Below are 26,766 nucleotides of genomic sequence, written 5' to 3' on the forward strand. Positions count from 1 at the left end.
GAGCCGATAACGGACGGTGGACCAAGTTAGTGTCAAACTATAACTCTTTGTGTGTCAAGGGACGCTAGGAAAGCGCATTGACTAGAGAGATACATTCTGTCCTAAGGTGAAAACTTGCGTGTGATTAATGACAAGTCATGACATGGTGAAAAAATATTGTGTGCCCATAAAACGTGTTACTGTGACAACGAAACATTGTGCAAACCAGACTAGTGAAGGCCTACTGAATAATAACTGCCAATAACTGTGTGCGTTCTTTCCCACAGCAGGAAAAATGCCCATAAGGATAGTACACTGTTTGTGAACTTGTTGCATGTTTGCTGGAGCACTGCAAGAAGATGTCACACGGGCGAGCTGATATACAACGCGCATCCGGCTACCTCAGCCACGCAGCGGCCGCAGCAGCCCGTAGCAGACTTGACAGCCACACGCCTCTCCGCGCCGTAGCTGTCAACACCGGGGGCGGTGACCTACACGGAGCCGACGCGCCACGCCGAGCGCCGCTCAACAATCACTCCGCACCGCTCACCAACTACAGCATTATTGACATATTCCAAAATATTTACACAAACTGCATAACATGTCAATGAACTCCATTTTTGATAAACATTGAACACTTATCATGTATACCCGTAAATTGACGAGAGAAAATGAACACTAACAAGTGTAGGAGATGGATTTGTAACACGTAGGTAGTGGGAACATTATGAAAAGTGACGTTGTGCTAAATGATTTAAAAGAACTAAGTGATATATCCTAGGACAAGTGACCTTGCAATATATCGCAAAATTAATAATAACGAGTTGTTAATCACACACAAAAAACTTTCGTTGAACTGTATGTGACTATGATATTATGTAACCGTTGATGACAAACTGCTAAATCAATTCAAAAGAATGACTGTTAAAGAGACAAGATTAATCATGAACCAACAGGGATGGCTGGGCTCCGGCACAATTTTGCCCAGGTTTCCTGTCTGCCTTCGCCCAAATGGGGGAGCCATGAGCGTACATAACCCTGGGACTAATTAAAAGAGCCATTCCATAAAAAAATACGGAATTGTAAAGAACGATACTGGCACCATTGTGTCAAAGTATAGAAACTCTTTGCCAAATGCTGCCAGGGGGCAATGTAACGTTCCCTGGCAAACTCACACTATTAATAAACAAAAATTTAATTGTACCATATACGCTGCTATGAAGCAATTTGTATATACTGTAATTATTTAACAAAAAATATTATTTAATTTTGTGTAAAAGACATTCGTTATTATTGTAATATTTTCTGTAGTAATATTCTCGATGTATTTATGATTGTAATATTTCTATACTCATAATGTAATTGCGAAATGTGTCAATATCTGCGATAACAAAAATGTAAAATTCAGCCACAGAGGAAAATAATGTTGTAAGATTACAGAGAGATGTTAATGGTCAGCAGTAATATAAAAACCACCACGTAGTGTGTATTCTTTGTCGTCTCCCGGTAGAGCTGAAGGTGAGAGCAAGCTGTGACATAGCATTTTATGAACGGGTAGACTTCTTCTGTCTGTATCTAGATTTAGCCGCCATTAGAGGAGAAATTACAAACTAATGCAAGTTGAATTATTGCTGTGGTCTAAATACATTATAATTTATCAAAAGTGTGTATTATTAATGTAAATTAGCTTGCCCATGTCATCTATAATATTTCTTTAAATAATTTTCAGCGTTTTTAGCGGTGTTGCTGGGCTGTGCCGCGACCGAGCGATTTGCAGCGGCGGCACATTTAAAAAATTGTTCCGCTAAGAAAAATTAACCAAACCCGTAAATCGGGAGCAGATAAAAATTAGCAGTGAATTAAGAAAATGTTTTTTCTTTGACAGCGATCCTGAGACTGACGGAGTTATTTAGTAGTTTCACATTTGTGCATTCATAGGCGGATAGTTAACGTTGGAATTTAACAATTTTGGTTCTTTCAAATAACGTAAATGTATAGTGAAGTGTGTTTTATCGATGATAATTAAACGTCGGCTTGGCAATACTTAACCATATTCTGCTAATAGAGACAGTCTTGTATTCCATAGCTAACGCCGGGAAAGAATTCAGTAAATATTAAAAAAAAAAAAAAAAAAAAAACCACTGCATTTAGAAAATGTGTGCCGAGGCCGAGTTATATAAAGGATTTAATTCTCAACTAAATATTCTTAATCAGTTAATATGAATTCACATAATTTTAAACGTACTTAATTCAGTGTAAATGAATTTTTATTACCACACGTAAATAAGAGGTCCTACAACAAAGTTCGTACGTACAGAAGGAAAGAAAAATAAAATCAAAAACAATATTTTTTTAAAAAAAGGTAACTATTAATTAATTAATTATTTATTTTTTTTTTAATTTCATTAAAGCGCCTTCCAAGCCTGTGGGTAATCAGCATTGCCTGCGTCTTCTCCGAGTTGATGGTGATGCGCCAGCGACGGGCCCAAGTTTCTGTGTCATCTAAAACCTTTTGTAGCCTACGGATGACCAGGTCCTTGTTCGCGTTTCTCGTGTAGAAGGCTGTGTCGTCTGCGTACTGCGCGGTGTGCACCAGGGGGGCCGTTGGAGTATCCGCAGTGTACAAACTGTACAATACGGGCCCCAGGACCGATCCCTGTGGCACCCCAGCACGAATACGCCTTCTGGTGGAGGTGGCAGTTTCTACTTTGACGGAGAAAGTCCTATTCGTGAGATAGCTCTTGATCAGCTGAACTATACTCCTGTGAAACCCTTGTGTGTACAACTTGTAGAGTAGCCCTCTATGCCATACTGAATCAAAGGCTTTGGCTACGTCTAGTAGCACTATCCCGCAGTAACCTCTGTGGTTGAAGCCCTCTGTGGCTGCTTCAACCATTCTCATGACCTGTTGTGGGGCAGAGTGGTTCTGTCAGAAGCCAAATTGGAAATACGGCAGAATTTGCTATCTGGTAATATGTTCTTGTATAGGGCTTAGCAGGAGGCGCTCATAGATCTTGCTGAGAGTTGGCAAGAGGCTAATCGGCCTGTAGTGCTGCGGGAATAGAGGGTCTTTCCCTGGTTTGTGTATCGCGACCACTTCCGCATGTTTCCAGCAAGCTGGGAAAACACGGGATCGAGTAATCTCGTTGAGGACGTTCGCGAGGTGTGTGATTGCTGTGGGTGGGAGATTTTTGACTAACAGATTAGTGACACTGTCGTGCCCTGGTGCTTTTTTTGTAGGGAGGGACATGATTACTCTTGCCACGTCCTTGGGGGCAAAAAGTATGGGTTCGTCCTCTGGGTCCTCCTCAGCATTGAGGAAGACAGTCAGTTGACGACTGACTACCTCTTCATGCTCTTCATCCTGGGGTTCTGCCGCTTGGAACTGCTTCTCGAAGGAGTCGGCGAGAGCATTGGCCTTTCCAGCATGGCTGTAGACCAGTCCCCGCTCGCCATGCAGTGGCGGCATCCTAGCGCGTCGTTTTGTAAACTGTTTTGTCGCTTGCCATAGTGTATGATCGTCTACTTTGAGAGCTGAGAGGCGGTTTTGCCATTGCTGGTTTCTGTGCCCATTGAGCGCTACCTTCAGTTCTCTCTGTAGACGATTGAGCAGCCTCCTGGTGGCCTGATTTCTGGTGATCTTCCACTCTTTTGCTACTCTGTTCTTATGTCGAATTTGAGCTAGCAAGTGTTCCGGGAGCTGTATTTGCGGCAGTGGGCCATCCCTTTGTGGATGCTGCCTATTAGGTCTTGTAGCGCTTGTTCTACTGTTTCGGCAGTAGGTGGCGGAGCGCGAGCGATATCAGAGGCGACAGTTTCTTGGTATCGCTCCCAGTCTGTACGTTTGTACGACGTCTGGTACCGTGGGAGTGCTACCCATTCTCCCACATCGACCTCCAGAATCACTGGGTTGTGGTCGGAGGACATTCTGTTGATTGTCCTTGCAGTCACAAACCCTGCGATACTCCTAGTGAGAGCTATATCTATCACGTCGGGCCTGCCTCCATTTTTTGGAAAATGAGTGGGCTCGACTGGACCCCATGTTTCGAAGTGGTGGGTGTGCGCTAGTTGTTGCAGTTTGGCGCCAGCTCTGGAGGTTACTCTAGAATTTCAATCAGGATGTTTGGCATTGAAGTCTCCCCCTATTATGAGTTTGCCTTCAATTTGCCCTAGAGCAGCTATGTCTCCCTCATCTATCTGGTCATGTGGGGGCCAGTAGACTGCAACAATTGTCAGGGGTCCAGTGGCATGGTTACTTCCACCGCCACTGCTTCGATTTTGTTGGTAGCTGGTAAGAATACCTGGTGGTGGGGGATCCCTATTTTTACATATATGGCCACTCCTCCGCCTTGGGTTGGCCTGTCTTTATGGTAGCTAACGTAGTTGGGAACTGTCGCTTTTTTTCCCGGTTTTAGGTGGGTTTCCCCCATCATGCATATGTCGATGGAGAACTTCTTCATGAGGTGTCGGAACTCGACCTCTTGATTGACAATGCCATCTGCGTTGAAGACGCACATTGTCAGGCCTTGAATATTCGGTCGTCTATTCATGATGGGGTTTTGATACTACTGAGGAAGTCGCAGAGGGGAGCGACTGCTGGACTGTTGCCTGAAGGGCGACGAGGATCTGTGTGTTCTGCTTCTGGGCTTCCCTGAATTCCTTCATCATTTCCATGATGAGGTTCATGGTCTGCGCCATTATGCCTAACAACTGATCCATGGGGGGGGGGGGGGAGTTTGTGTGGGGTTCCGTAGATCTTCCTCCGTCATGGTGGACCTGGTCGTTGTTGCTTTGTGTTTCCCGGTGTTGTTCCCGTGATAGTGTCTGGTGTTGTGGTGACTGGGCCACGCTTTCACAGTTCCTCGGAGGAGAAACCACTTCTGCATAAGTCGCCCTCGGTGTGTCCGGCCTTGTTTTTACCCAGGCCTTGTCCGTGTGCGTTGTCATGTTTCGTTTTCTTGTATGTCTGGGTGGGTTTATGGTGTTTTGTTTGTGTGTGTGTGGGGCGGCCTTTGCGCCCTTTGCCTGTTGTGTGTGTCGTTTGTGGACCTCACAACCTTGGTAACCCGCTGTGTGGTTTTTGCCACAGCGCGCACCTTATTTGTGGGTCCGTGTGTAGAAGTGTAGATGTTCTTGTGTCGTGGGCCTCAGCGCACTTCCTGCACCTTACTGGCATGGTGCAGTAGGCGGCGATGTGGTTCAGGCCCTGACACCTGAAGCACTCCACCGTCTGGGATATCGTCGGTCGCGGGCTGATATCTCTCCTGGACGGCTCTGCGCTTCCCACCGCTGGCCAATCACGCGCCCGCGGAATCGCCCGATGCGCATGGAGCGGCCGGTGGTGGGGAGGATGCGTGTGCGGGGTTCATGCCCAGGCATTCATCTCTGTCTGCTCCATCGGTGGTCCTTGGTGGAATGGAATATTCTTCTCTGATTTTCCTCTTGCAGGGTCCCAGGCTGTGTTGAGATAGTCGCGGTTGATTAGTTTGTCATGTAACTGTATTTCTAAGGACTCTTTGGTTAGTGAGTCCCAAAATCCATCTGTACTGCATATTTTCTGTGTCCTGAAAATCGAAAGTGTGCTTCTCGTCAATACTATGTTCCACCACAGCAGATTTGTTGGTCTGACCCAAGTGTACATGCCTGATGTGTTTGTTGCAGCGCTATGAGATGCTGCTAAACAGAAGCAAAAAGCCTTCTACAGGAACGTTGAGGATACTTTTGTAGTTTGGTCACATGGCAGGGACAAACTGCTAGACGTCCATCAACACCTCAATGGTCTACATGGAAATATCAAATTTACCATGGAGATAGATGAGAACAGCAGCTTATCCTTTCTGGATATCCTGATCACAAGAAACATGGACGGCACACTGGGATACGCAGTGTACAGAAAGAAAACACACACGGACCTCTATCTTCTCCAATGCCAACAGCTGCTACCACCCTGCGCAACACAATTCTGTACTCAACACCTTACAAGGGAACCTCCCCATCGCACCCCCCTCAGATTTAGTTATAAGTTGGCACAGTGGATAGGCCTTGAAAAACTGAACACAAATCGATCGAGAAAACAGGAAGAAATTATGTGGAACTATGAAAAAAATAAGCAAAATATACAAACTGAGTTGTCCATGCACAACATAGGCAATATCAAGGAGAATGTGATCTCAGGAGCGCCGTGGTCTCGTGGTTAGCGTGACCAGCTGCGGACCGAGAAGTCCTTGGTTCAAGTCCTGCCTCAAGTGAAAAGTTTAACTTTTTATTTTCAGTTTACGTGACAAACTTATGTTTTCATCACTTTTTTGGGAGTGGTTATCACATCCACTAGAAAACCTAAATCGTGCAAGGTAGAAGAATCTTTTTACCCATTCGCCAAGTGTACTAGTTAGGTGGGTCGACAACATATTCCTGTCATGTGACGTACATGCTGTCACCAGTGTCGTATAGAATATATCAGACGTGTTTTCCTGTGGAGGAATCGGTTGACCTACGACCTTGCGATCATATGTTTTCGGTTCCCATTGTAGAGGGGCGTCCTTTCGTCAACTAATCGCACGGTTTTGCGGTGCGGTCGCAAAACACAGACTCTAAACTTATTACAGTGAACAGAGACGTCAATGAACGAACGGACAGATCATAACTTTGTGAAAATAAAGAAAGTAAAAACTTTCAGTCGAGGGAAGATTTGAACCAAAGACCTCTCGTTCTGCAGCTGCTCACGCTAACCACGGGACCACGGCGCTCCTGAACTCTCATTTGTCCTTAATATTGCCTATGTTGTGCATGGACTACTCAGTTTGTATATTTTGCTTATTTTTTCATAGTTCCACACAACTTCTTCCTGTTTTCTCGATTGATCTGTGTTCAGTTTTTCAAGGCCTATCAACTGTGCCAACTTCTAACTAAATCTGAGGGGGGTGCGATGGGGATGTTCCCTTGTTAGTGCACAGGGCCACGTCCATCTGTGATAAGGCAAGATTGCCAGGAGAATTGCAACACCTCAAGGACACCTCCAAGAAAAATGGATACAGTGAGACACAAATAAGGAGAGCTCTGAAGACCAACCACAGGAAGACAGAAGAGAGACCGGATGAAGAAGAAGTAATGGGCTGTGTGTTCTTGCCATATGCGAGTCCTCCAACAGCCAAGATTGCGAGAATTCTAAAGAAACGTAAAGTGAAGACCATTTTCCGCGCAGCAGGAAAAATCAAAGACCTTCTCGGTTCCACCAAGGATCCACTAGGTCTGACGGCACCTGGTGTGTACAAGATCGGATGCGAATGTGGTAGGCAATGTATAGGACAGACGCAGCGTTGCATTTCACTGCACCGCAATGAACACACCAGGTATGTACGCTTGGGTCAGACCAACAAATCTGTTGTAGTGGAACATAGTAGCGACGAGAAGCACACCTTCAATTTTGAGGACACAAAGAAAATATGCAGTACAAACGGATTTTGGGACTCAGTAATCAAAGAGTCCATAGAAATACGGTTACACACCAACCTAATCAGCTGCGACAGTGGGTACCATCTCAGCACAGCGTGGGAGTCTGCTATCAGGGAAGAATGTTCCGTTCCACCAAGGGCTACAGACGGAGCAGACAGAGTCGGACGCCGGGACATGAACTCCGTGTACAGGGCGCCCCCCCTCCCGTTCTAAAAGGGCCAATGTCAAGAATCTTAGTTTTAAGTTATAAGCTTCCAAATATTTTCTGACAACTGTTAACAATATATTTGGAGCTATTTGTTACTATCATTATAGTAAATCAGCCTAACTAAAGCTTATTTTCAATAATAAATTTCTAGAATTTTCAACATCAAAATTAAAGGACTTAAGAGGACATTGGCCCAATTTAACATCATGAACTCTCTTAGATTATTTGACATTGGCCCTTTGGACATTACGGACAGGTACACCGAATAACCAGAAACAGATAATTGTAAGATAAATATTTCTTCGTACTCATTAATCAAATCACTTTATTCATTCTTCAAGAATTTAATAACTGATACCAATTGTTACATGTTACAAAAGTCATTTTTTTTATCACCATAGATAATGACAACACTGTTTGCTCTCGTAATGAGGGGGGATGGCATCAGAAATACACTCCTGGAAATGGAAAAAAGAACACATTGACACCGGTGTGTCAGACCCACCATACTTGCTCCGGACACTGCGAGAGGGCTGTACAAGCAATGATCACACGCACGGCACAGCGGACACACCAGGAACCGCGGTGTTGGCCGTCGAATGGCGCTAGCTGCGCAGCATTTGTGCACCGCCGCCGTCAGTGTCAGCCAGTTTGCCGTGGCATACGGGTGGACGTACCGCCGAATTGCTCAACACGTGGGGCGTGAGGTCTCCACAGTACATCGATGTTGTCGCCAGTGGTCGGCGGAAGGTGCACGTGCCCGTCGACCTGGGACCGGACCGCAGCGACGCACGGATGCACGCCAAGACCGTAGGATCCTACGCAGTGCCGTAGGGGACCGCACCACCACTTCCCAGCAAATTACGGACACTGTTGCTCCTGGGGTATCGGCGAGGACCATTCGCAACCGTCTCCATGAAGCTGGGCTACGGTCCCGCACACCGTTAGGCCGTCTTCCACTCACGCCCCAACATCGTGCAGCCCGCCTCCAGTGGTGTCGCGACAGGCGTGAATGGAGGGACGAATGGAGACGTGTCGTCTTCAGCGATGAGAGTCGCTTCTGCCTTGGTGCTAATGATGGTCGTATGCGTGTTTGGCGCCGTGCAGGTGAGCGCCACAATCAGGACTGCATACGACCGGGGCACACAGGGCCAACACCTGGCATCATGGTGTGGGGAGCGATCTCCTACACTGGCCGTACACCACTGGTGAACGTCGAGGGGACACTGAATAGTGCATGGTACATCCAAACCGTCATCGAATCCAGCGTTCTACCATTCCTAGACCGGCAAGGGAACTTGCTGTTCCAACAGGACAATGCACGTCCGCATGTATCCCGTACCCCCAACGTGCTCTAGAAGGTGTAAGTCAACTACCCTGGCCAGCAAGATCTCCGGATCTGTCCCCCATTGAGCATGTTTGGGACTGGATGAAGCGTCGTCTCACGCGGTCTGCACGTCCAGCACGAACGCTGGTCCAACTGAGGCGCCAGAAGGAAATGGCATGGCAAGCCGTTCGACAGGACTACATCCAGCATCTCTACGATCGTCTCCATGGGAGAATAGCAGCCTGCATTGCTGCGAAAGGTGGATATACACTGTACTAGTGCCGACATTGTGCATGCTCTGTTGCCTGTGTCTATGTGCCTGTGGTTCTGTCAGTGTGATAATGTGATGCATCTGACCCCAGGAATGTGTCAATAAAGTTTCCCCTTCCTCGGACAATGAATTCACGTTGTTCTTATTTCAATTTCCAGGAGTGTAGGTTCAATTTTTGGCATAGACAAGTGTAGAGTTTTATTTCTGTTCAGTTCTATCATCTTGAATGGTTCTTTTGAGGAGTAACTGTATTTTTAGGAGACAATTCCTGGCATACCTGAGTGACAGTTTCTCCGTTTTATCTAGTTACAAACAATAGAATTCCCTTCTGTGTTAATTTTCTTGTGTAGATAATGACTTTTCATCAAGTCTGTAAAGCTGTAGAAGTCTTTTTGTTCCAGCTCTGTTGCAGTTATGGGTGGCTTTTGGGGAACCATGCATATTAATTTGGCCCAGTCTCTTGGCAGTCCTACTTCAACAGATGTTGTTTTCTTTGTCTTCTCAGTGGCTTTTGAATTGGGTCAGCTTCCAAGTGAGTATGTCCAACTTCAAGAAACTTGTGGTTGATTTCCAAACGTCTTCCCTGAATCGTGAATTCTTCCACTACTCACAGAAACATAATGGCAATAAAAATATGTGTTTTGTCCGGTACACGAATTGTTGTACAGCTGTACCACAACAATTTCATCGGTCAGTTTCATCAAATAATCATATAGACAAGAAGCTATTTCTTGGCCACCTCTTCCTGCCACTCTTTCATTGCAAATGTAACATGCTGGAGAACATTCTTTATGTCTCTTTACGTAGATGGTCAAGTTGAGGGTCCGAAGTTGTGTTTTGTAAAATGCCACACTACAGCGTAGAAATGGAGTGGGAAGACATTTCTGCAAATCAAAGGCCAGGGTTACTACATTGGAATTTTGCTCAGCTTTCTTTTTATCATTGTCTTTCTGATCGTAAGCAAATCCAAATGTTGCTGTCGTTCCACTTCAACCTTACAACGTTCAGCATCCTCAGTACAATTCTAAAGTAACATGACATATTTGTCACATTTTGCACAAGTGTCAGCCTTCGGTTTGTGGAAGCTAAAATTGGAACACTCTTCGATAACACGCTTTACTTCTTGGCTTCATACCTTTGGTTTGGCAAAATTCTTGATAGAGCCGGTACATTGCTGAAACACGCAAGTCTGGCGATAAATATTTTTTTGTAAGGATGAGATCGAGAGTAATGGCTTACGTAGGAAGGAAACATGTTAATGTGTTCCTTTATTAAATCAATATCATCAGATGGAACTTTCGGATGATTAGAATGTGTACCACGTCCATCTTCAGAACACACTCGTCCTTCAGAGCCCCGTCTTTTCCTCACAATTATTCTTACCTTCTTTTGTGTTAAATAAAATGTACTAAGGAACATATTCTGACATACTTCTATCTTAGTCTGTAAAGAAAGTAATTCCTGGAATATTTTCGTCTGCTTGCATTTCCTTCAGTTTTGTTCCTTAAACGCTCCACATGTTTCTTTTCCTCAGACATGTGATTAGCTATGAAATAATTTTGAGCTTCTGGGGACAATTTGTAATATTCTATGAACATTTTCTCTCTCTCATCGTCATTTTCTTTTCCTCCGCAATTTTTCCTGGACTTGTACGATGATTTCAAAACTTTATCAGGTATAACTTTTCCGTTCGACGCCACATAGTCCTTTCCTGCAGTTTTCAATTCTTTTCTCCGATTTTTCTTTCATAATTTTTCGTTTCGCTTTCTTTTTCTGGAGGAATCTTGTGGATCACATTTCTTCCTTCCCCTTCCACTGAACTTTGTTGTTTCATTGCCAGACTGCTGTTGAATTAGATCGATTTCTTCAATCCAAGAAGATATTTTAACTGTCTTTCGTGCAGCTATATTCTCTCTGTCATTGCTTTCATCACTACTTTTGCCACCACTTCTAACATATTCATCAGAATCTTCAAATACATCTTCATCAAAATTTGAAATCACGTCTGCCAATAGTGACGAACATGCATTTCCTTCTGTGCTGGTACTGGGATGATCTTAAAGAAAATAAAAATGAAATAAATTTAATAGGCTGTTGGTAATATTTAGACTGGCATTAAGTAGAGATACCAGTCAATTTATGGTCTTGTTTTGGAAAAATTAAGGATAAATGCTCCTGATACCAGTTTATTTTAATAAACTTACCTTCAAAGCAAAGTGACGACTTCAGTGGTGATATTTCAGGTGCAGTTTGTTCCTCAAGCTCTTCCTTATCCTCTCTGTGAAGCATTATGTTTGTGCTCACCGAGACTGTCAATACTCCTGACTCACAATGCACCAAATGATTAGCGTAATTGTTAAAGCAACGACTCTTATTATTGTGTATTCCCGCCAGATTTAAGTCCAATGTCACAGCTCTGTTTCAATTGTTGAAACCATCTGTCTGGAAATAAGGCCAATGTCGACATTGGCCCTTCTTCCAACAAATGTAAAATAAGAGGGACGGCCACTGTCAAGATTGGCCCATTTATGCTGATTTAAAACTTGATAAAACACTTTGGGGCTTACAATTTAAAACTCCAGTATCTCTCATCCTATGTGGCTTAGAGGTTGGCCATTTTAACATTATGAACAGCACGTGAAACAATATGGAGTACACCAATAAAACCAGTTTTGACAAGTATTGACATTGGCCCTTTTAGAACCAAGCCACTGATATTTTTACATTACGTTACTCATTTTTAATGACTGTATCTCCTTCGCATTTACGTTTAAAATTCACGAGCGTTTCGAATATCGCATCACATACTTCTGGACTTATTTGGGAAACATGTGCGGTTGATGTGCGAAATAGATTTTTGAGGCTAGCGTAACGGACGGCCTCATGTGACCTTTGCCGGTGGCCACTGTAAAAGCAGCCTGTCATCTGTTGCTGATATGGATCATCGATAATTTGCGTCTTACTTTGAAATATTCTGTCAGTGGCTGCTAGAAGAAGGCGAAAAACGTCCATCGACATGCAGGTGAAATTTTGGAATAAAACAAGCTATGGCTGCAGCCGCAAATCACTGATCAGAGCGTTTGCGCAAAAATTCAGAAGCCGTTTTCCTTTCATGACCAACAGCGGGCACGCTATACAAAATAAATAAAGTTGTGTTTCTTTTCTCCAGCACGCTGTACTGAATGCAGGTTAATTGACGGTACAGCGCCAAAATACATCGTATGCTTTCTCTTCCGTTCGCTCTAGTGAACTAAAGATTTATTGGCAGGTACAAGTCAATGATGACGCGCGCAAGTGAACTTCCTGCGCATTGCTTGCTATGTGCATTCGTTTGTGTTTTCATCGGTGTAAAGGGAGCTCTGGAATAAGCGTTTGCAATCCGCTTTACGCATTGTAGCGAATATTGCAAACATGATCCATGGAATATGAAAATTAGTGACTTGTTGCGCTTTTCAATCGTTCAAACTTCGTCCCGCGATCGTTGCTATGGCAACATTCTCGGGCGTGTACGTGTCGCACTATGTAGTAGATGTTCGTAGGAATGAGGAAGTTTATAACTCTTGAGCACTACTAACACCCATCCTTACAAAAATAAGAAATGAGAAGGGAAATGGTGAAATTAACAGGGTCGTCATTTATCAAATCGGAAAAAGATGATTCCAAAAGTTACGGAATTTCCAAGTCGGAGCAGCAAAAGAAAAATACCCATCTTTACCTGCATGACAAATTTCTGAAGTTCATTGTAAGTACAGCATTTTTTTAAGAAAATTGTTAAACAGTCCTTAGCGATTTGTAGACAAAGAAACGCTGTAAGACACTGTTTTTTTTGTGCAGGGTAATATATCCAAATACAGAAAACTGACCGTTCTCTATTTGCATAACAATGACATTACTAAAATTGAAAATCTGGAAACGGCTACAAATTTAACTCATCTCTACCTCCAGAGGAACAAAATATCCAAGATAGAAAACCTTGGCAATCTTAATAAATTAAGAAAACTGTGAGTACTGAAAACAACGGTTTCGTGAAATACAGTTTGAAGCTTGTATTATTAGTAGTGGCTTTATGCTTCTCTGTATTTTAAAACTGCCTAAATATCATGTTAAGAAAGTATTCAGAAAATAGTACAGCACTGTAATGCTCCTTTTGAATCGAAGAGAGATCAAAGAGACCCTGAGTTTGATAATTGACTTGTACCATCGATTGCGAGATGTTATCTCCACTTATTCAAATACAAAGTTTTACAAAACCAGGTTTATGAGGATACAGATTCATGAAAAATGCAGTTCGTAAGTGGTAATTTAAGGGCAGCTTCGCATTCTGTAAATGGTACAGTATAAACTTTGTCTTTGACATTAGTGTATACGGTTTTTTAATTTCATCCAATTCTTTACCCAGTTTGTTCTAGGTATCTCTTTATTAGACACTGTCTTTTTGCATGGGTACCGGTCCACAATCTGTCGAGATAACATTCAAATTCTGACTGTAAGGAATTCATCTGCTTGTCTCAGCACAATAAAATCAGTGAGTTTATCCCTCCTCCCTTGCAAGATTGCATAACAGATGTCATCAGTGCAACAGGAAACTGTATAGAGTGTATATAGATTGTTAAGTGTCAGTCTGGATTACTGATAATGACAAGAGATGTCGAAGCGATTGACACACAGCCTATTATTGAAAGGCAGCAATGTAAACGGCGCCTATAACGCCCCAATCCCGTGAAGGATTATCCGCAGAACATGAAAAAAGAGAAATGCAACTCCCGTGTTAAAAGTGGGAAACACAGACCGACAGCAGCGCCTCAAGTGGTGTGGAGATTAACTAAAATATGTAACATTGCGGGTTGCATCCCCCCCCCCCCCCCCCGCCCTAGTTTACTTACGTTGTAGGTTTTTCTTTTTCTTTTAATTCTGTTACCTAATTTTTCTGGGCGTGCTATGTAATTATTTTGGCTGGCATCATAATAAAATAATTGAAACACAGCTATAGCACACTGTACTACAGCAGAGAGAAACCTATTCTGACAGTCGCTGCTCGTATCATGTTTTCTTGTCTGTCAGACGCAAACGTCAAAAATAGACTTTTAAATTGACATGCTTATATTGTTATCTATCAACATGTAAAAGCTCCAGCATGTTTTATGGCTCATAAGAACTAGATGCAACACTTGAAACTGAGAGTAAGTCGAAACAAGCTTGTAGTGTAAATAATTGAGGCAAAAGAAAAATAACATTGTAGCAGCTAAACTGGACTACAAATATTCCTGAATAATGCCATGATTTTTACGTAATACAAGCTGCTGGATCAATGGAGAAGAAAAGCCTATTATTAAGAGAATAAGCAGCAGTTAAAGAGGTTCAATTAAGAAATATCACAGTATTAATTAATGAAGAAATCTAAAATTTGTTTCATCTATGTTTCAGGACTATAAGTTCTGAGTAACTGCCCAGCAAACTTACACTGCTGACCATTTATTTTTTAAAAAGGGTCCTACATCTTACTACTCTAAATGCTTTAACACAAAAAAGAAAACATCAATACCAAGTACCAAAAGCAGGAAAGATGGATAAAAACAGTGAAATGAAAACGGATCAAATGAAAACAAAACTTACTTTCTATTTCTCAAGCACACAAGACAAATTTTCTTTTAACTGTTATAAAGCTTTAAACCGTTCACTGAATTTGTCTTTTATTACTGATGGTGTGTTTCCAATCTTTCACTTACTTGTAAGTCAATAGAGGTACACATTGTCTTAAAATATACTGTTCAGAAAAATGGGCCTTGCAAAACGTTATTTCCTCTGGAAACTTAAACAGTGAATAGAATGTATTCTCCAATTGTTCCTGGTGTCCACATTTATCTAAGAATGCATACAACTGACTATGAACATTTGCTACTAAGGACATTAAGCTGTCAATAGCATACAATAATTTTGGGTTTAAAGCATCATATTCTTTGAAACTTGTAAATCAATTATGCTCTGTGGGTGTTGGTGAGAACAGAGTTGTTTTACAGTCACTACAGTTGGTTTCAGGTGTTACACCCATCTTTCGTAGAATGTAACCAGCTACATATGCCAGTGCTTGTCTGTCATTTCTTACATCAGCCCCACCACTACCAGCAGCAGCTTCATTATCAGCAAGGGCACAATATAAAGCACTTTGAGCCATAATGGAATGGTCTGTTGTGGAGTCAATAAAGTTGTCATCACTAGCTCCCAAAAATTGCCTTAAATTGCTTAATGGCATGCATCTATCATCCTCACAATTACCTAGTGACTTTGTAGGTAAGGACATGTTATTGACTATAACTGTTTTCAATGCTGCTTTGAACTGAAAGCAAGTTGGGTTGGTGTTTGCAACACCATGCTGCCTCACACAACAAAATACATTCTCCACGGTCTTGATTGAAAGCCCTCATGCTTAAAAAATTAAAGCCATTTTTTAATCTGTTCCAAATGAACATCAGTCATCTTATTGTAGTTTGCCACCCACTTATGAAACTGAACATATTTGTCTTATCTCTCCCTGTGCCTAGCTCCAACACTTTCCAATTTTCCATTTCCTTTAACAGACTGTACCACATTTCAATATGTGGGGACTCTGCAGAGAGGGCACACTTATTGGACTTGCCATCTTGTGGATAACAATAGGAACTGTTCAGTGAATCAAATAAACAATCCATCTTTTCAACAAATTCTGCAGTGTATATTGTCTCAGCGGGTAAGATATTAAATGCCACATAAGTTTCAATAACTGCAGCAACTGTATGACTAAGCTGGGCTGCAGCTACCTTGACTTTCATTTTAGTAAAAGAATCCTTGAATTCAAAATGATTCCTATGTAGTTTTATCAATGTGTTAAACATCTTCTGCTGATCCAGAAGAAAACCCCTGTGAATATATTCAAAACTAGCCTCTTTTTTAAACCTAAACTGTATTTTATTTCCTAGCAGAGCATTTCTAGTATTTTTAATAGATGTGGGACATCATAAATGACTTCAATAGGTTCATCTCTGACTACAAAATGAAATGGACTAGACTCAGTAGATTTCTCACAGCAGAGTTCCTTCAGTGCTCTCTGGATGGTTGCACACTGGTCACAAACTGTACAAACTACCTTTAGCCCTATTTCTTGCAGTTGCCTTATGACATAGGTAATAGGGTCGACAGAAGCGTCCGATCCCATGCGTCGGCTTTGACCCGTGACGTAAGGGTGTTGTCGTGTGTGACGTCATGACGGCGCGGAGTTTGGTTTGTGAGTGTGGCGTGTTTGTAGATGTCGTCATGTTGTGGTTTGTTGTGCTCTCTGGTGGTATGTTCATGGTTTTCGTTTGTGTGGTGTAATGGGCTCAGTTTGCTTTTGCTCATTATCCAGAATTGTTCGAGTGTCGGCTGTGTTTGTAGTGGAATTCGTTTTAGTAAGTTAACGATTTTGTGTGAAGGTTAATTTAAGCGTTGTTCACTGTACGTCATGTGGTGATTTTAGTAAAATTAATCGGTTGTTGTTTTTGTTCAGGAATGGATATGACGGATAAAATTAGCAGTGCGCAGGTCAAGGGAAGTGTTCGATCCCAGATGATTATTGTGTTTAGTGGTATTTGGGGAGTTTTGTGATGTCGGTTTTTTTCGTCGTTTTGTGTGGTTTTGTATGGGGTGGGTGTCTAAATTTGTTTATATTTAGTTTGCGCCCACCCAAAAACACCCCATTTCCCGCGCTTGTCCCGTTAGTGTCATTAGGCTTTTTGTGGAAAGTGTGTGTGTTTGTTTTTCAATGTATTTTCGTCCTCATAATGTGTACGTAACGACTTTATATGCGCCATATTGGAATCGTGGTTTATGGTCGTTTCCGCCATATTTGTGACGTCATGGATCAAAGCAGACGGCCGGGATCGGACGCTTCCGTATTTCGTAGGTAATAAGACTTTTTAAAGTGATACTTGAAACTGAGTTGTGAGTGAAATTCCAGCTTCCAGCTTTTATGCATGCCTTTAACCATGAAAACTAATGCATGATTTGCATGAACATTTGACCTCCTTAAATGCCCTAAATCTTGAAAACCTGAAATTTCTTGCTTGCTTACATTATAATACAACCCTCTTTCTAAAGACATTTCATCAAACAACAAAGCACAATATTTGTCACTGTTGTTCATTACTTCAACTTCTGCTTTCATTACATTCATGATCAAAGTATTCAACCCTGGTTCAAAAGGTATAGAAGACAACAGACATTTCAGATACCTCACAGAAGGAAGATATAAATGAACTGACAAACATTTGTATAGGCGGGGACTTCGTTTGTATAAGTATAAAGCAAATACTTTGTCCTCGGGTGTCCATCGTCTAGCATTTGCTGATCAATGAGCATTTCGTAATTGGCTGTTTATGAAATCTTTGGCAAAAGAGTTTAAATTAGATTCTATGACAGAGAAAGTATTGCTGTCATATAAATATTTAAGTGCTTTCAGTTCTGATTTTTCATGATGTAGCTTTGCTTTCAGTTTTGATAGCCTTGTTAGAGTATTCCTATGAATTTGTACATTTTTGATTTTGTTGGAGTTAAGTCTGCTTTTGAAACCCCTGTACCTAAAACCCCACTTTCCTCATTACAAAATGTTTCAGATAAGAATGTGTACTCACTGTCTGCAGATTCATTTTGAGGGGAGATAAAAAATTTAAGAGGTGCATCACTCAATGAATTACTCTGCTCAGCACAACTAGTGCTAGGTAATTCTCTGACACCAGTTTCACCTCTGGTATTGGCACCTGTGTAATAAAGATTTTCCATGGTACCACTAGTGCTTGGTAAATCTAATTCACTATTAACACCAGTTTCACCTGATCCACTTCTGGTACAAACACCTACATGAGAACTGCTTGCCACAGCACAACTAAGGCTTTGTAGTTCATTAACACCGGTTTCACTTCTGGCATTAGCAGCTGTAAAATGGAAGAGTTGCCATAGCACCACTAGTGCTTGGTAGGCCCAATTCACTATTGACAACAGTGTCACCTGATACACTACCGATTTTGGCAATTTCACATGGAACACCTGTCACATGTTTTGGAAACACACCCCTGTTTAGCCTATGCCTACTTTTATTCATAAAATGTTCTTCAAAAAAATGATCTTCACAAACAAAATAAGAAGCACATTTCACATCTGGTGACAGTTTATAAACACTCTTCCACTTTAGAAGCAACTCTTGAGGTTGTTTTGGAAGCCTGTAGAAACGCTTGTTGCAAATTTCCTGCATCGAACCCATGTAATAGCCAGATGAACAACTGGGGAACTTGCAGGAGTATTTCAACGTCAATCTGTTGTGTTGAATATTCTGAAAAAAACATAAACATCTTCATTAAATAAAACTACTACAGACAAATCAAAGTTATTCAAATAAACAAACGGATACCACACTGCTTAATTCGTGATATATGAGGATACATTTCATTTATAAGCTACAAGATTATTTAATGAAAAATTAAATGTCTTACCTTACAATTAATTGTGGACATTTTTCAGCAGGAAATTTCTTCAATTCCACAGTGAGCTTTATTAATTTAAAGTAAAAAATCTGCTTACAATGAAGATGAGTAGTATGTGAATATGAAACAAATACAAAGACGATTGTAACTGTGGATCACAGACTTCAGTGCAGAGCAAGATGATAGAATATTTCAAAACAACCACCACTGGAGTTTAGACAGCTCTCATTGGTCAATTCCAGCTTCGTTTGACCCCTAGCGCCTCTAGTGGTCTGGAATGGAACTACGTGGCTTGTTGCCTCTTCGCCCATAAGAATAAGAATAAGAATCTTTATTAGCCGTTCAGTATTTTCTTATACAATGGGCTTCGTCAATAAGTTCAATTACAGTATAAAGATGGTTATATTCTCTTAACAATGTATATATAAATCATGTGAAATTTCCATATAACTTTCACCCCAGTGGGATTATCATCAACAATATTTAGTGTTCTTGTGACCAGAGATGGCTAAAATTTGCCCTACGAAACTGGTTCCAGATGTGGTGATCAGGAACATTGTACATACTGTCGCATTTCTTCCACCTTACTGGCCGACTCATGATACTGAAAATTTCTTCTGCAGTTCAAATCTGAACTGGCTGCCTCTGAGTCGAGTGCTATCACACATTTGCATTAATGTCATTTGCTGCAGAAGCAGATCGTATTTTCATGAAAGGTGTTAGTTCTCATAGCTTCTTGCAATAATTTTGAACAGCATGAATATGTCACTACGAATTATTTTACGCATGTTACACCTGGAAGCCACATTTTTTAACCATATTATTGGCCGAAGAGGAGTGTCTTCTTCTCAACTGCTGAAGTAGCAACATGAAAGACATACAGATTTAAAAATATGTTAATTTTCAATATTTCAGAATCTCATCAGGATACAGATAAGTAAGAGGGAAATAAAACTGGAATACTGCTCCAGATTTTGGGATCAAGAGATAACTTGAATCCCATCTGGAACTTTGTTGTGCATGTACTGAGTTCGCCCATAGCTTCATGATTTTTGCACTGTGATCGGCAAACACATGGTCAACCACACTTCGTAGTTCCAGCAATTTAGGTTTGTGGTAGTTATATCAAGATAGATATCCCCTCATGTTGGTAGTTAATTTGTCACATAGCTGCTTACTAAGTTTATAGAAACACTCTCTTCATTACTACCTTCCCCCATATGATGTTGAAATTTCCACATAGGGCAGTTTTTGATCCTAGGTGCACTGCATGTCACATACAACTTTCCAATTGGTGGATGAAGTTTTCAAAATAGTTGTCTGGGGAACGGTACACAGAAACAACAATTCATTAGCATCTGGCAGTCCCAAAGCAACCAATTTTAGGTCTAGGTCCAGATGTATACAGAAGTCAATTTTATTGATGCCGAATGTACTATGTGCATACGCACACACACCACCATGGCTATTAGTTTCTCTACATCACACATTCAATACTTCCAGATGTTCAATATGTCTGTAGTATTCTGTTTCTGGTTGAGCTAACCAGGGTTCACATATAGCTAATACATTGGGTCTCACTTTCTCAGAAACCACTGATAATGTAACTTCCTGGCAGATGAAAACTGTGTGACGGACCAAGACTCAAACTCGGGACCTTTGCCTTTCGCGAGCAAGTGCTCTACCATCTGAGCTACCCAAGCACGACTCACAACCCATCCTCACAGCTTCAATTCTACCAGTACCTCGTCCCTACCTCCCAAACTTCACAAAAGCTCTTCTGCAAACCTACAGTTTTAGTTGTGGTGCTACCTCTTACTTTTATAATGTGGAACTAGACTGTTTTCATCTTTTGTGGTCATTACCTACATGGTTCACTCACATTTTTGTGACCACCACAAGCATTCGACATCAACATGCAATAACCTCTCACAGACAGTAGGTGGCAGTGCTGGCAGTGGAGGATATATAAAGTGTGTTGAGGTGACATGGTAAACAGTACAGTTATTATTTTAATGTGGAAATGGACTGATTTATATGACATCCAAAAGGGCATGATCATTGGCCTTTGGGCCAAGGGTGGAAGCGTTTCTGAAATGGCTAAGTATGTAACTATTTGCTTGCTGCCCTGGTTAAAGTATATTGTGCATGGAAAAATGTCACTATCCAAAACAGGTGCCGAGGCAACTGTGGTACATCATGGGCTGTAGGTGAAAGAGGTGAACAATAGCTGTGGAGATGTGTATAGGCAAATAGATGTGCAACGGTTGAGCAACTGACTGCCCAGATGATCCAAGACCGCCCAGATGAACCAAAGGCTCCCAACAGTGTCTCCTCAACAACTGTTGAGTGGAAGTTGCTGGTTATGGGCCTCTGCAGCAGGCACCTGGTTCATGCACCCATGCTGATGGCTGTTCATCACTGACGAAGGCTAGAGGTTGCATGCCAGTACAGCAACTGGATTTCCTGTGAGTGATGACAGGTGGCCTTTTCAAATGAATCACATACTATGCTTCACCGAACGGATGGCTGTTGGTGTGTACGGCATGAAATGAATGAAAGCAAACAACAAGCAATAATCGTTGGAACAGTTGAGGCTGAGGAGGGAGCATTTTGGTCTGAGGGTACGTTTTCATGGCATTTCCTGGGTGATGTCATCATTCTGGAAGGCCAAATGAATCAACACAAATATACATCCATCCTTGAGGACCATGCCCAACCCTACATTCAGTTTGGTCTTCCTCTGCACAATGACATCTACCAGTAGGACAATTCAATGTGTCACACAACTCGCAGTGAACATGCCTGGTTTGAAGAGCACCAGCATGAGTATACTGTACTCCCCTGTCCACCAAACACCCCATAATTGAACCCAATTGACAATCTGTGGAACCACTTCAGTCAGACAGTACGCAGTCTGTACGTGCCATGGATCCTCAACTGAAAATCTAGTGCAGCTGGCCACAACATTGGAGTCGACATAGCTCCACATCCTAGTAGATACATTTCAGAACCTCAGTGACACTCTTCCTGCACATCTTGCAGTGATCTCTGATGCAAAAGGTGGCTACTCAGGCTTTTGATAGGTGGTCTCATGAGTGTTACTGGCCAGTGTATTACAACTTTATTTTTGTTTTTGGTACATACAAATGTTTTCAGATGTTTTGCACAGTGGGCTTTAAATGCTCAATGGGCTTTAAAGTAGGCCTATACTGTTCACCATGTTTACCATTTTGTAGCACAGTCTTGTGAGACAGTTTATTTCCTTTCATTGTGTCTCCAGTGGGTTTGGACATTTTTTTGCCCCTACAGTCAGTTTTCTTCAGTCTACTCACTTATTGTTCACTATGCAAAGTCAGTGATTAATTTTAAACTTCATTTAAGTCAGGTACCTAAGTTATATAGAGTATTTAAGATACTTGAGAACATTGAATATGTGTTTTAATACGGTATAAATATATCATCAGGAAACAAAACTTGTTCCAGATGAGTTCATTGTGTTTTAATACAGTATAAATACATCATCAGAAAATGAAACTTGTGCCAGATGAGTTCAACAAAACATGGTAGAAAGAAATACCCAGAATAAATATTCTAACAAAAAGTAAACAAATCAATATCAAATGCCTCACCTTTGCTGGTGATGTATTATTAATCATTAGGACTGCCATTGAAGGTGGATGTGCCTTAGAGAAATTTCGTGAGGATGCTGTCAAAACTGGTCTCCAAATTTATTATGAGAAGACACTCCAAAAATGCAGACTTGGGATCCTTCATGACAAGATATGGCAACATCACTCAGGATCAACACTAATTATGTAGATGAAATTATTTGGAACACTGGCATTGACAAAATGAACAATAAAACATGTAGAAAAATGATGTTAAACATACACAGTCATCTTAAATATTTGTAACAAAATTCCCTTTCCATCAACTCCATACTTTGCCAGTAACAAACAGTCATTCTCCTAAAAGCACTGTCTGGAGTTAAAACATCATCATTAACCATCAGTGTCTTCAAGAAAATGGAATTACCAGTATCACAGAGTATGATCAGATCCAAATCATATTTGGTTGTGCTAATGTTCATAGTATTTGTATTCTGTGAAGGAATGAAGTTCCATTGCATCAAAAAAAGATGTCTGAAATTTTGTAGACATATAGTGCAAGCAGACAATTCACAATTAACCAAAAAAACTGCTCTGTGATATACATAGGACTTGAAAAATCAAAGTACAATAGCTAACTTACATCTGAAAGAACTGAAAAAGTTGCTGTTGCCTACTGGTAACCAAACAGATGAAATACAGGCAAAAGATTGACTCTCATAAGTTTGTGTCCGAACAACTACCATAAATGAACCTGAATCACAAAAACTTCTGAACATTTGAAAGACGACTGGCCCATAGTGACAGGATGAACAAATGTTGAGGGTGCTTACATTGAGAAGACTTTAGTTATTTTTATTTATTTAATTAGTCTTTGCCCTTGGACTTTAGCTGATAAGTTTCAGCTGAGAGTATAGGGTATGTCATACAATTTTATATATGCCACAAATCTACAGTAAAGAAAATAGGATGCACTGTATCAGGTACATATGCAGTTATTACATGTTTCTTATTACAGTACAGCAGCTAATATTTTCTCTGACATTTTAATACTCACTCATACTCTATATACATTTATAAAATGCACTTTTAAATGATTTTTAAATGAATTTGATCTCTTTACATCTTTAACTGATTTTGGAAGTTTGTTAAAAAAACCTTCCCCTGCATCATCGGTAGCACTTATTGTCAGTTTCAGATTTCACTGTTTTGTGTAATAATTTTCCTTTTCTCTTGTTGCATGGTCATGTACATCATTATTTTTGAGGTGTTTATGTCACTGCTATAATACTCTGATTTATATACAGTGAGTACACTGTCATAATATTATACTGTACAAAAGCTTGTCTACAAGTTTGTCTGTGTGGTATTTTGGCTATGCATCTTGCAGATAACAAGTGTGCACTTTAATGAGTCCTTTTTTATTTGCCACAATTTGCTCCCAAGCAAAGGAGCACAACAGAGACACATTTTCACAGCTAGACAATAGTACAAAGAAGATACAAAAGATAATCAGACAAAAGATATAACACATAATATAATGTTTAACTTCTTGGTCATTGACTACTGTACTCGCCACAATCTCACTGCTCTTCTCTGAAAATATTCTTTATAGGGGCTATCTTGTGCCCTGCCCCATACATGAATTGAGTAGGACGCTTATGGGAACTAAAGTCCGTAATACACTGTCCTGAGTACTTTATCATCCACAATCTTTGCCATTTTATGTAAGATGAAGATCTGTGTGTTTATCTTTTTACACATAACCTCTGGAAAATCCATGACGAATGTAACAATATATAACAATATTCATAATATTGTTACACAGAACATCTTTGTGCTCTCCTCATGTCAAATGTTTATCTATTATAGTTCCTAAGAATTTTGTGATACTCACTATTTAATGTAATATTTACTTTTTACATTTCACTCTGTTTGGTTTGGAGTATTGTATAAATTATTTTAGATTAATTTATAAAAAGATTTTTTTGTAGTATATATTTGTTTGTAGTTTCAATATTCAGGGGTGCTTCCTTCTCAAGTTCCTCCTTTGTTACCAGCTAAACATATAATTTTAGTATCATTGGAATACATTGTAAGTTTCTGTTTTATATATTCCGGAAACTCATTTACATAGAGAATGAACAGTATTGGCCTGAGCACAAACTGTAATTAATTATATTTCAACCACTAGTATGTTCGATTTCTGTGCACTGTTTCCTATTTGTAATATATGATTTGACTATGTCACAGCATTTCCCTCAAATCCCATACTGATAGAGTTTATCCATTAGCCTGGAATGATTTGTGCAATCAGATGCTTTAGACAGGTCCATGAAGATCTTGCAAGTCTTCTGTTTCCTATCGAGAAAACTCAAACTATCTTCAATAAATCTGTTGGTGCAGTTATTGTTGATTTCCCTTCCCTGAAACCGTGTTTAAATGTGTGTGTTATTTTAAATTTGTTTGCCAGGTGTACAACTTTGCTTCCACCATTTTTCCCCAACATTTAGGCTTTAATGAAACAAACTGGTTACACATGTATAACTCAAAGTATTTTCCACTGCTGGCCACTACTTTCTTCCATCTTTCGGGCAGTGTACGAATCCCACGTCAAAAAAATTGTTAATCTTATGAAGCAATCCAAGAATCGATCCAGTTTGTGACTTCTTCATGAGATCAGAAGGATTGGTCAGCCAGGCCATGCACCATAGATCTAAACAGGTGATAGAGGGAGCAATGTCTGGAGAATATGGTGGGTGGGGTAGGACTGCCCATTTTAACGTTTACAAGTACATATTGAGCTCTTTTGCAATGTGGGGTCAAGCATTGTCGTGCTGCAAAATCACTTTAGCATGCCTCTCGCTGTATAGCAGCCATTTGTCTTTTTAATGCTCTGTTCAAATGCATTAATTGTGCTCAATAATGAGCACTTGTGATTGTTTCACTTGGTTTTAACACCTCATAGTACACGATGCCAAGCTGGTCCCACCAAATACAGAGCATGATCTTGGAGCTGTGAATATTCGGTTTGGCCATCGATGTGGAAGCATGGCTGGGATACCCCATGGTTTTTTGCATTTAGGTTTATTGTAATGAACCCATTTTTCATCCCTGCTCAGAATGCGATGCAGAAGTCCCTTCCATTTTTGCCTCTGAAGCGACTGTTCACGAACACACAAACGCCATTTAACGTCTCTTGGTTTCAGCTCACACGGGACCCAAGTTCCTTTTTCCTGAATCATGCCCATAGCCTTGAGACATTTTGAAATGGCTTGCTGTATCACTCCCACTAATCATGCCAATTGTTCTTGAGTTTGATGCGAGTCTTCACTCAGCAATGTCTCCAATTCTGCATCCTTGAAAACATTCTCTCTTCCAACACTATGCCGGTCTATGACCTTCCACCACTATGCCGGTCTACGACATTAAAACCACCGTTCTTGAAGCATTAAAACTACTCATGACACATTCTTTCACTAATAGCGTCCTTGCCATACATACTTGAGAGCATTCGATGAGACTCAGCCTCTGTTTTCTTCATATTGAATTAAAACAGTAATACCGCCCACAAATGACGAGAATTAGGCTCGTAAACTGACATTTTCAATCAAGAACGACTTTATGATGCAGACACAAATCAACTAATGTTTGAATGAGGTTATGTTGACTGAGGTCCAAGCTAACTGCCTGATGTCTGTGATCTGTTTCTTTCGACCGCTACTTACCGTTGTCGCCACCTATCGGCAAATGGCGGAAGCAAAGTTGTACACCTTGTATAAAACTTACAATTCTATTGTTTATTATCATTTTATATATTTCAGCAAAAGTGGAGATCAATGTTATTGTTCTGTGTTTTCCTTTCTTAAGGAATAGCTTTGCTTGTTTTTAGTGAATCTGGAAATGCACCTTCCTCTGTTGCAGCATTCAGAACACATGTTAAGGGTTGTAGTGCACATTCCCTACATTCTTGTATGAGATGTGATTAACCCCATCAAATGGCCAGATAAATGTTTGACTTTTAGATTCTTTATTATTTTTGAAACATCTGTATCAGCAGCTGGCATGAAAACAATGGTATGGTTTATATGTGGGATTTTTGGCAATGTAAGAATATTATGAAAAAGGAAGTTGCCACTCACTGTATAGTGGAGATGGTGAGTCACAGATAGGCACGACAAAAAGACTGTCATAATGTAAGCTTTACGCCAACAAACACACACACACACACACACACACACACACACACACACACACACACGACTGCAGCCTCTGGCAGTTGAAGCCACACTGCGAGAAACAGCAGTAGTGCATGATAGGAGTGGCAGCTGGGTGGGGGTAAGGAGGAGGCTGGGCAGGGACAGGGGGGGGGGGGTGAGATAGAAGGGTAGGGGCAGGGGACAGTGAAGTGCTACTGGGGAGTGCACAAG

The 26,766-nt window shown here is 41.0% G+C and overlaps 1 protein-coding gene across 1 annotated transcript in view; it reads left to right on the forward strand.

Moving 5' to 3' along the window:
* Window positions 1–12,722: 12,722 nt before the first annotated feature.
* LOC126416467 (protein phosphatase 1 regulatory subunit 42-like) overlaps window positions 12,723–26,766 on the forward strand; it is a 109,490-nt gene continuing 95,446 nt past the window's right edge. Inside the window, exons 1-2 of the mRNA XM_050084204.1 lie at window positions 12,723–12,979; window positions 13,072–13,238. Coding sequence (XP_049940161.1) covers window positions 12,836–12,979; window positions 13,072–13,238 — 311 coding nt within the window. The 5' untranslated portion in view covers window positions 12,723–12,835. The remainder of the gene's footprint in view (window positions 12,980–13,071; window positions 13,239–26,766) is intronic.

The sequence above is a fragment of the Schistocerca serialis genome, chromosome 8, assembly GCF_023864345.2.
Source record: "Schistocerca serialis cubense isolate TAMUIC-IGC-003099 chromosome 8, iqSchSeri2.2, whole genome shotgun sequence".
NCBI lineage: Eukaryota > Metazoa > Arthropoda > Insecta > Orthoptera > Acrididae > Schistocerca > Schistocerca serialis.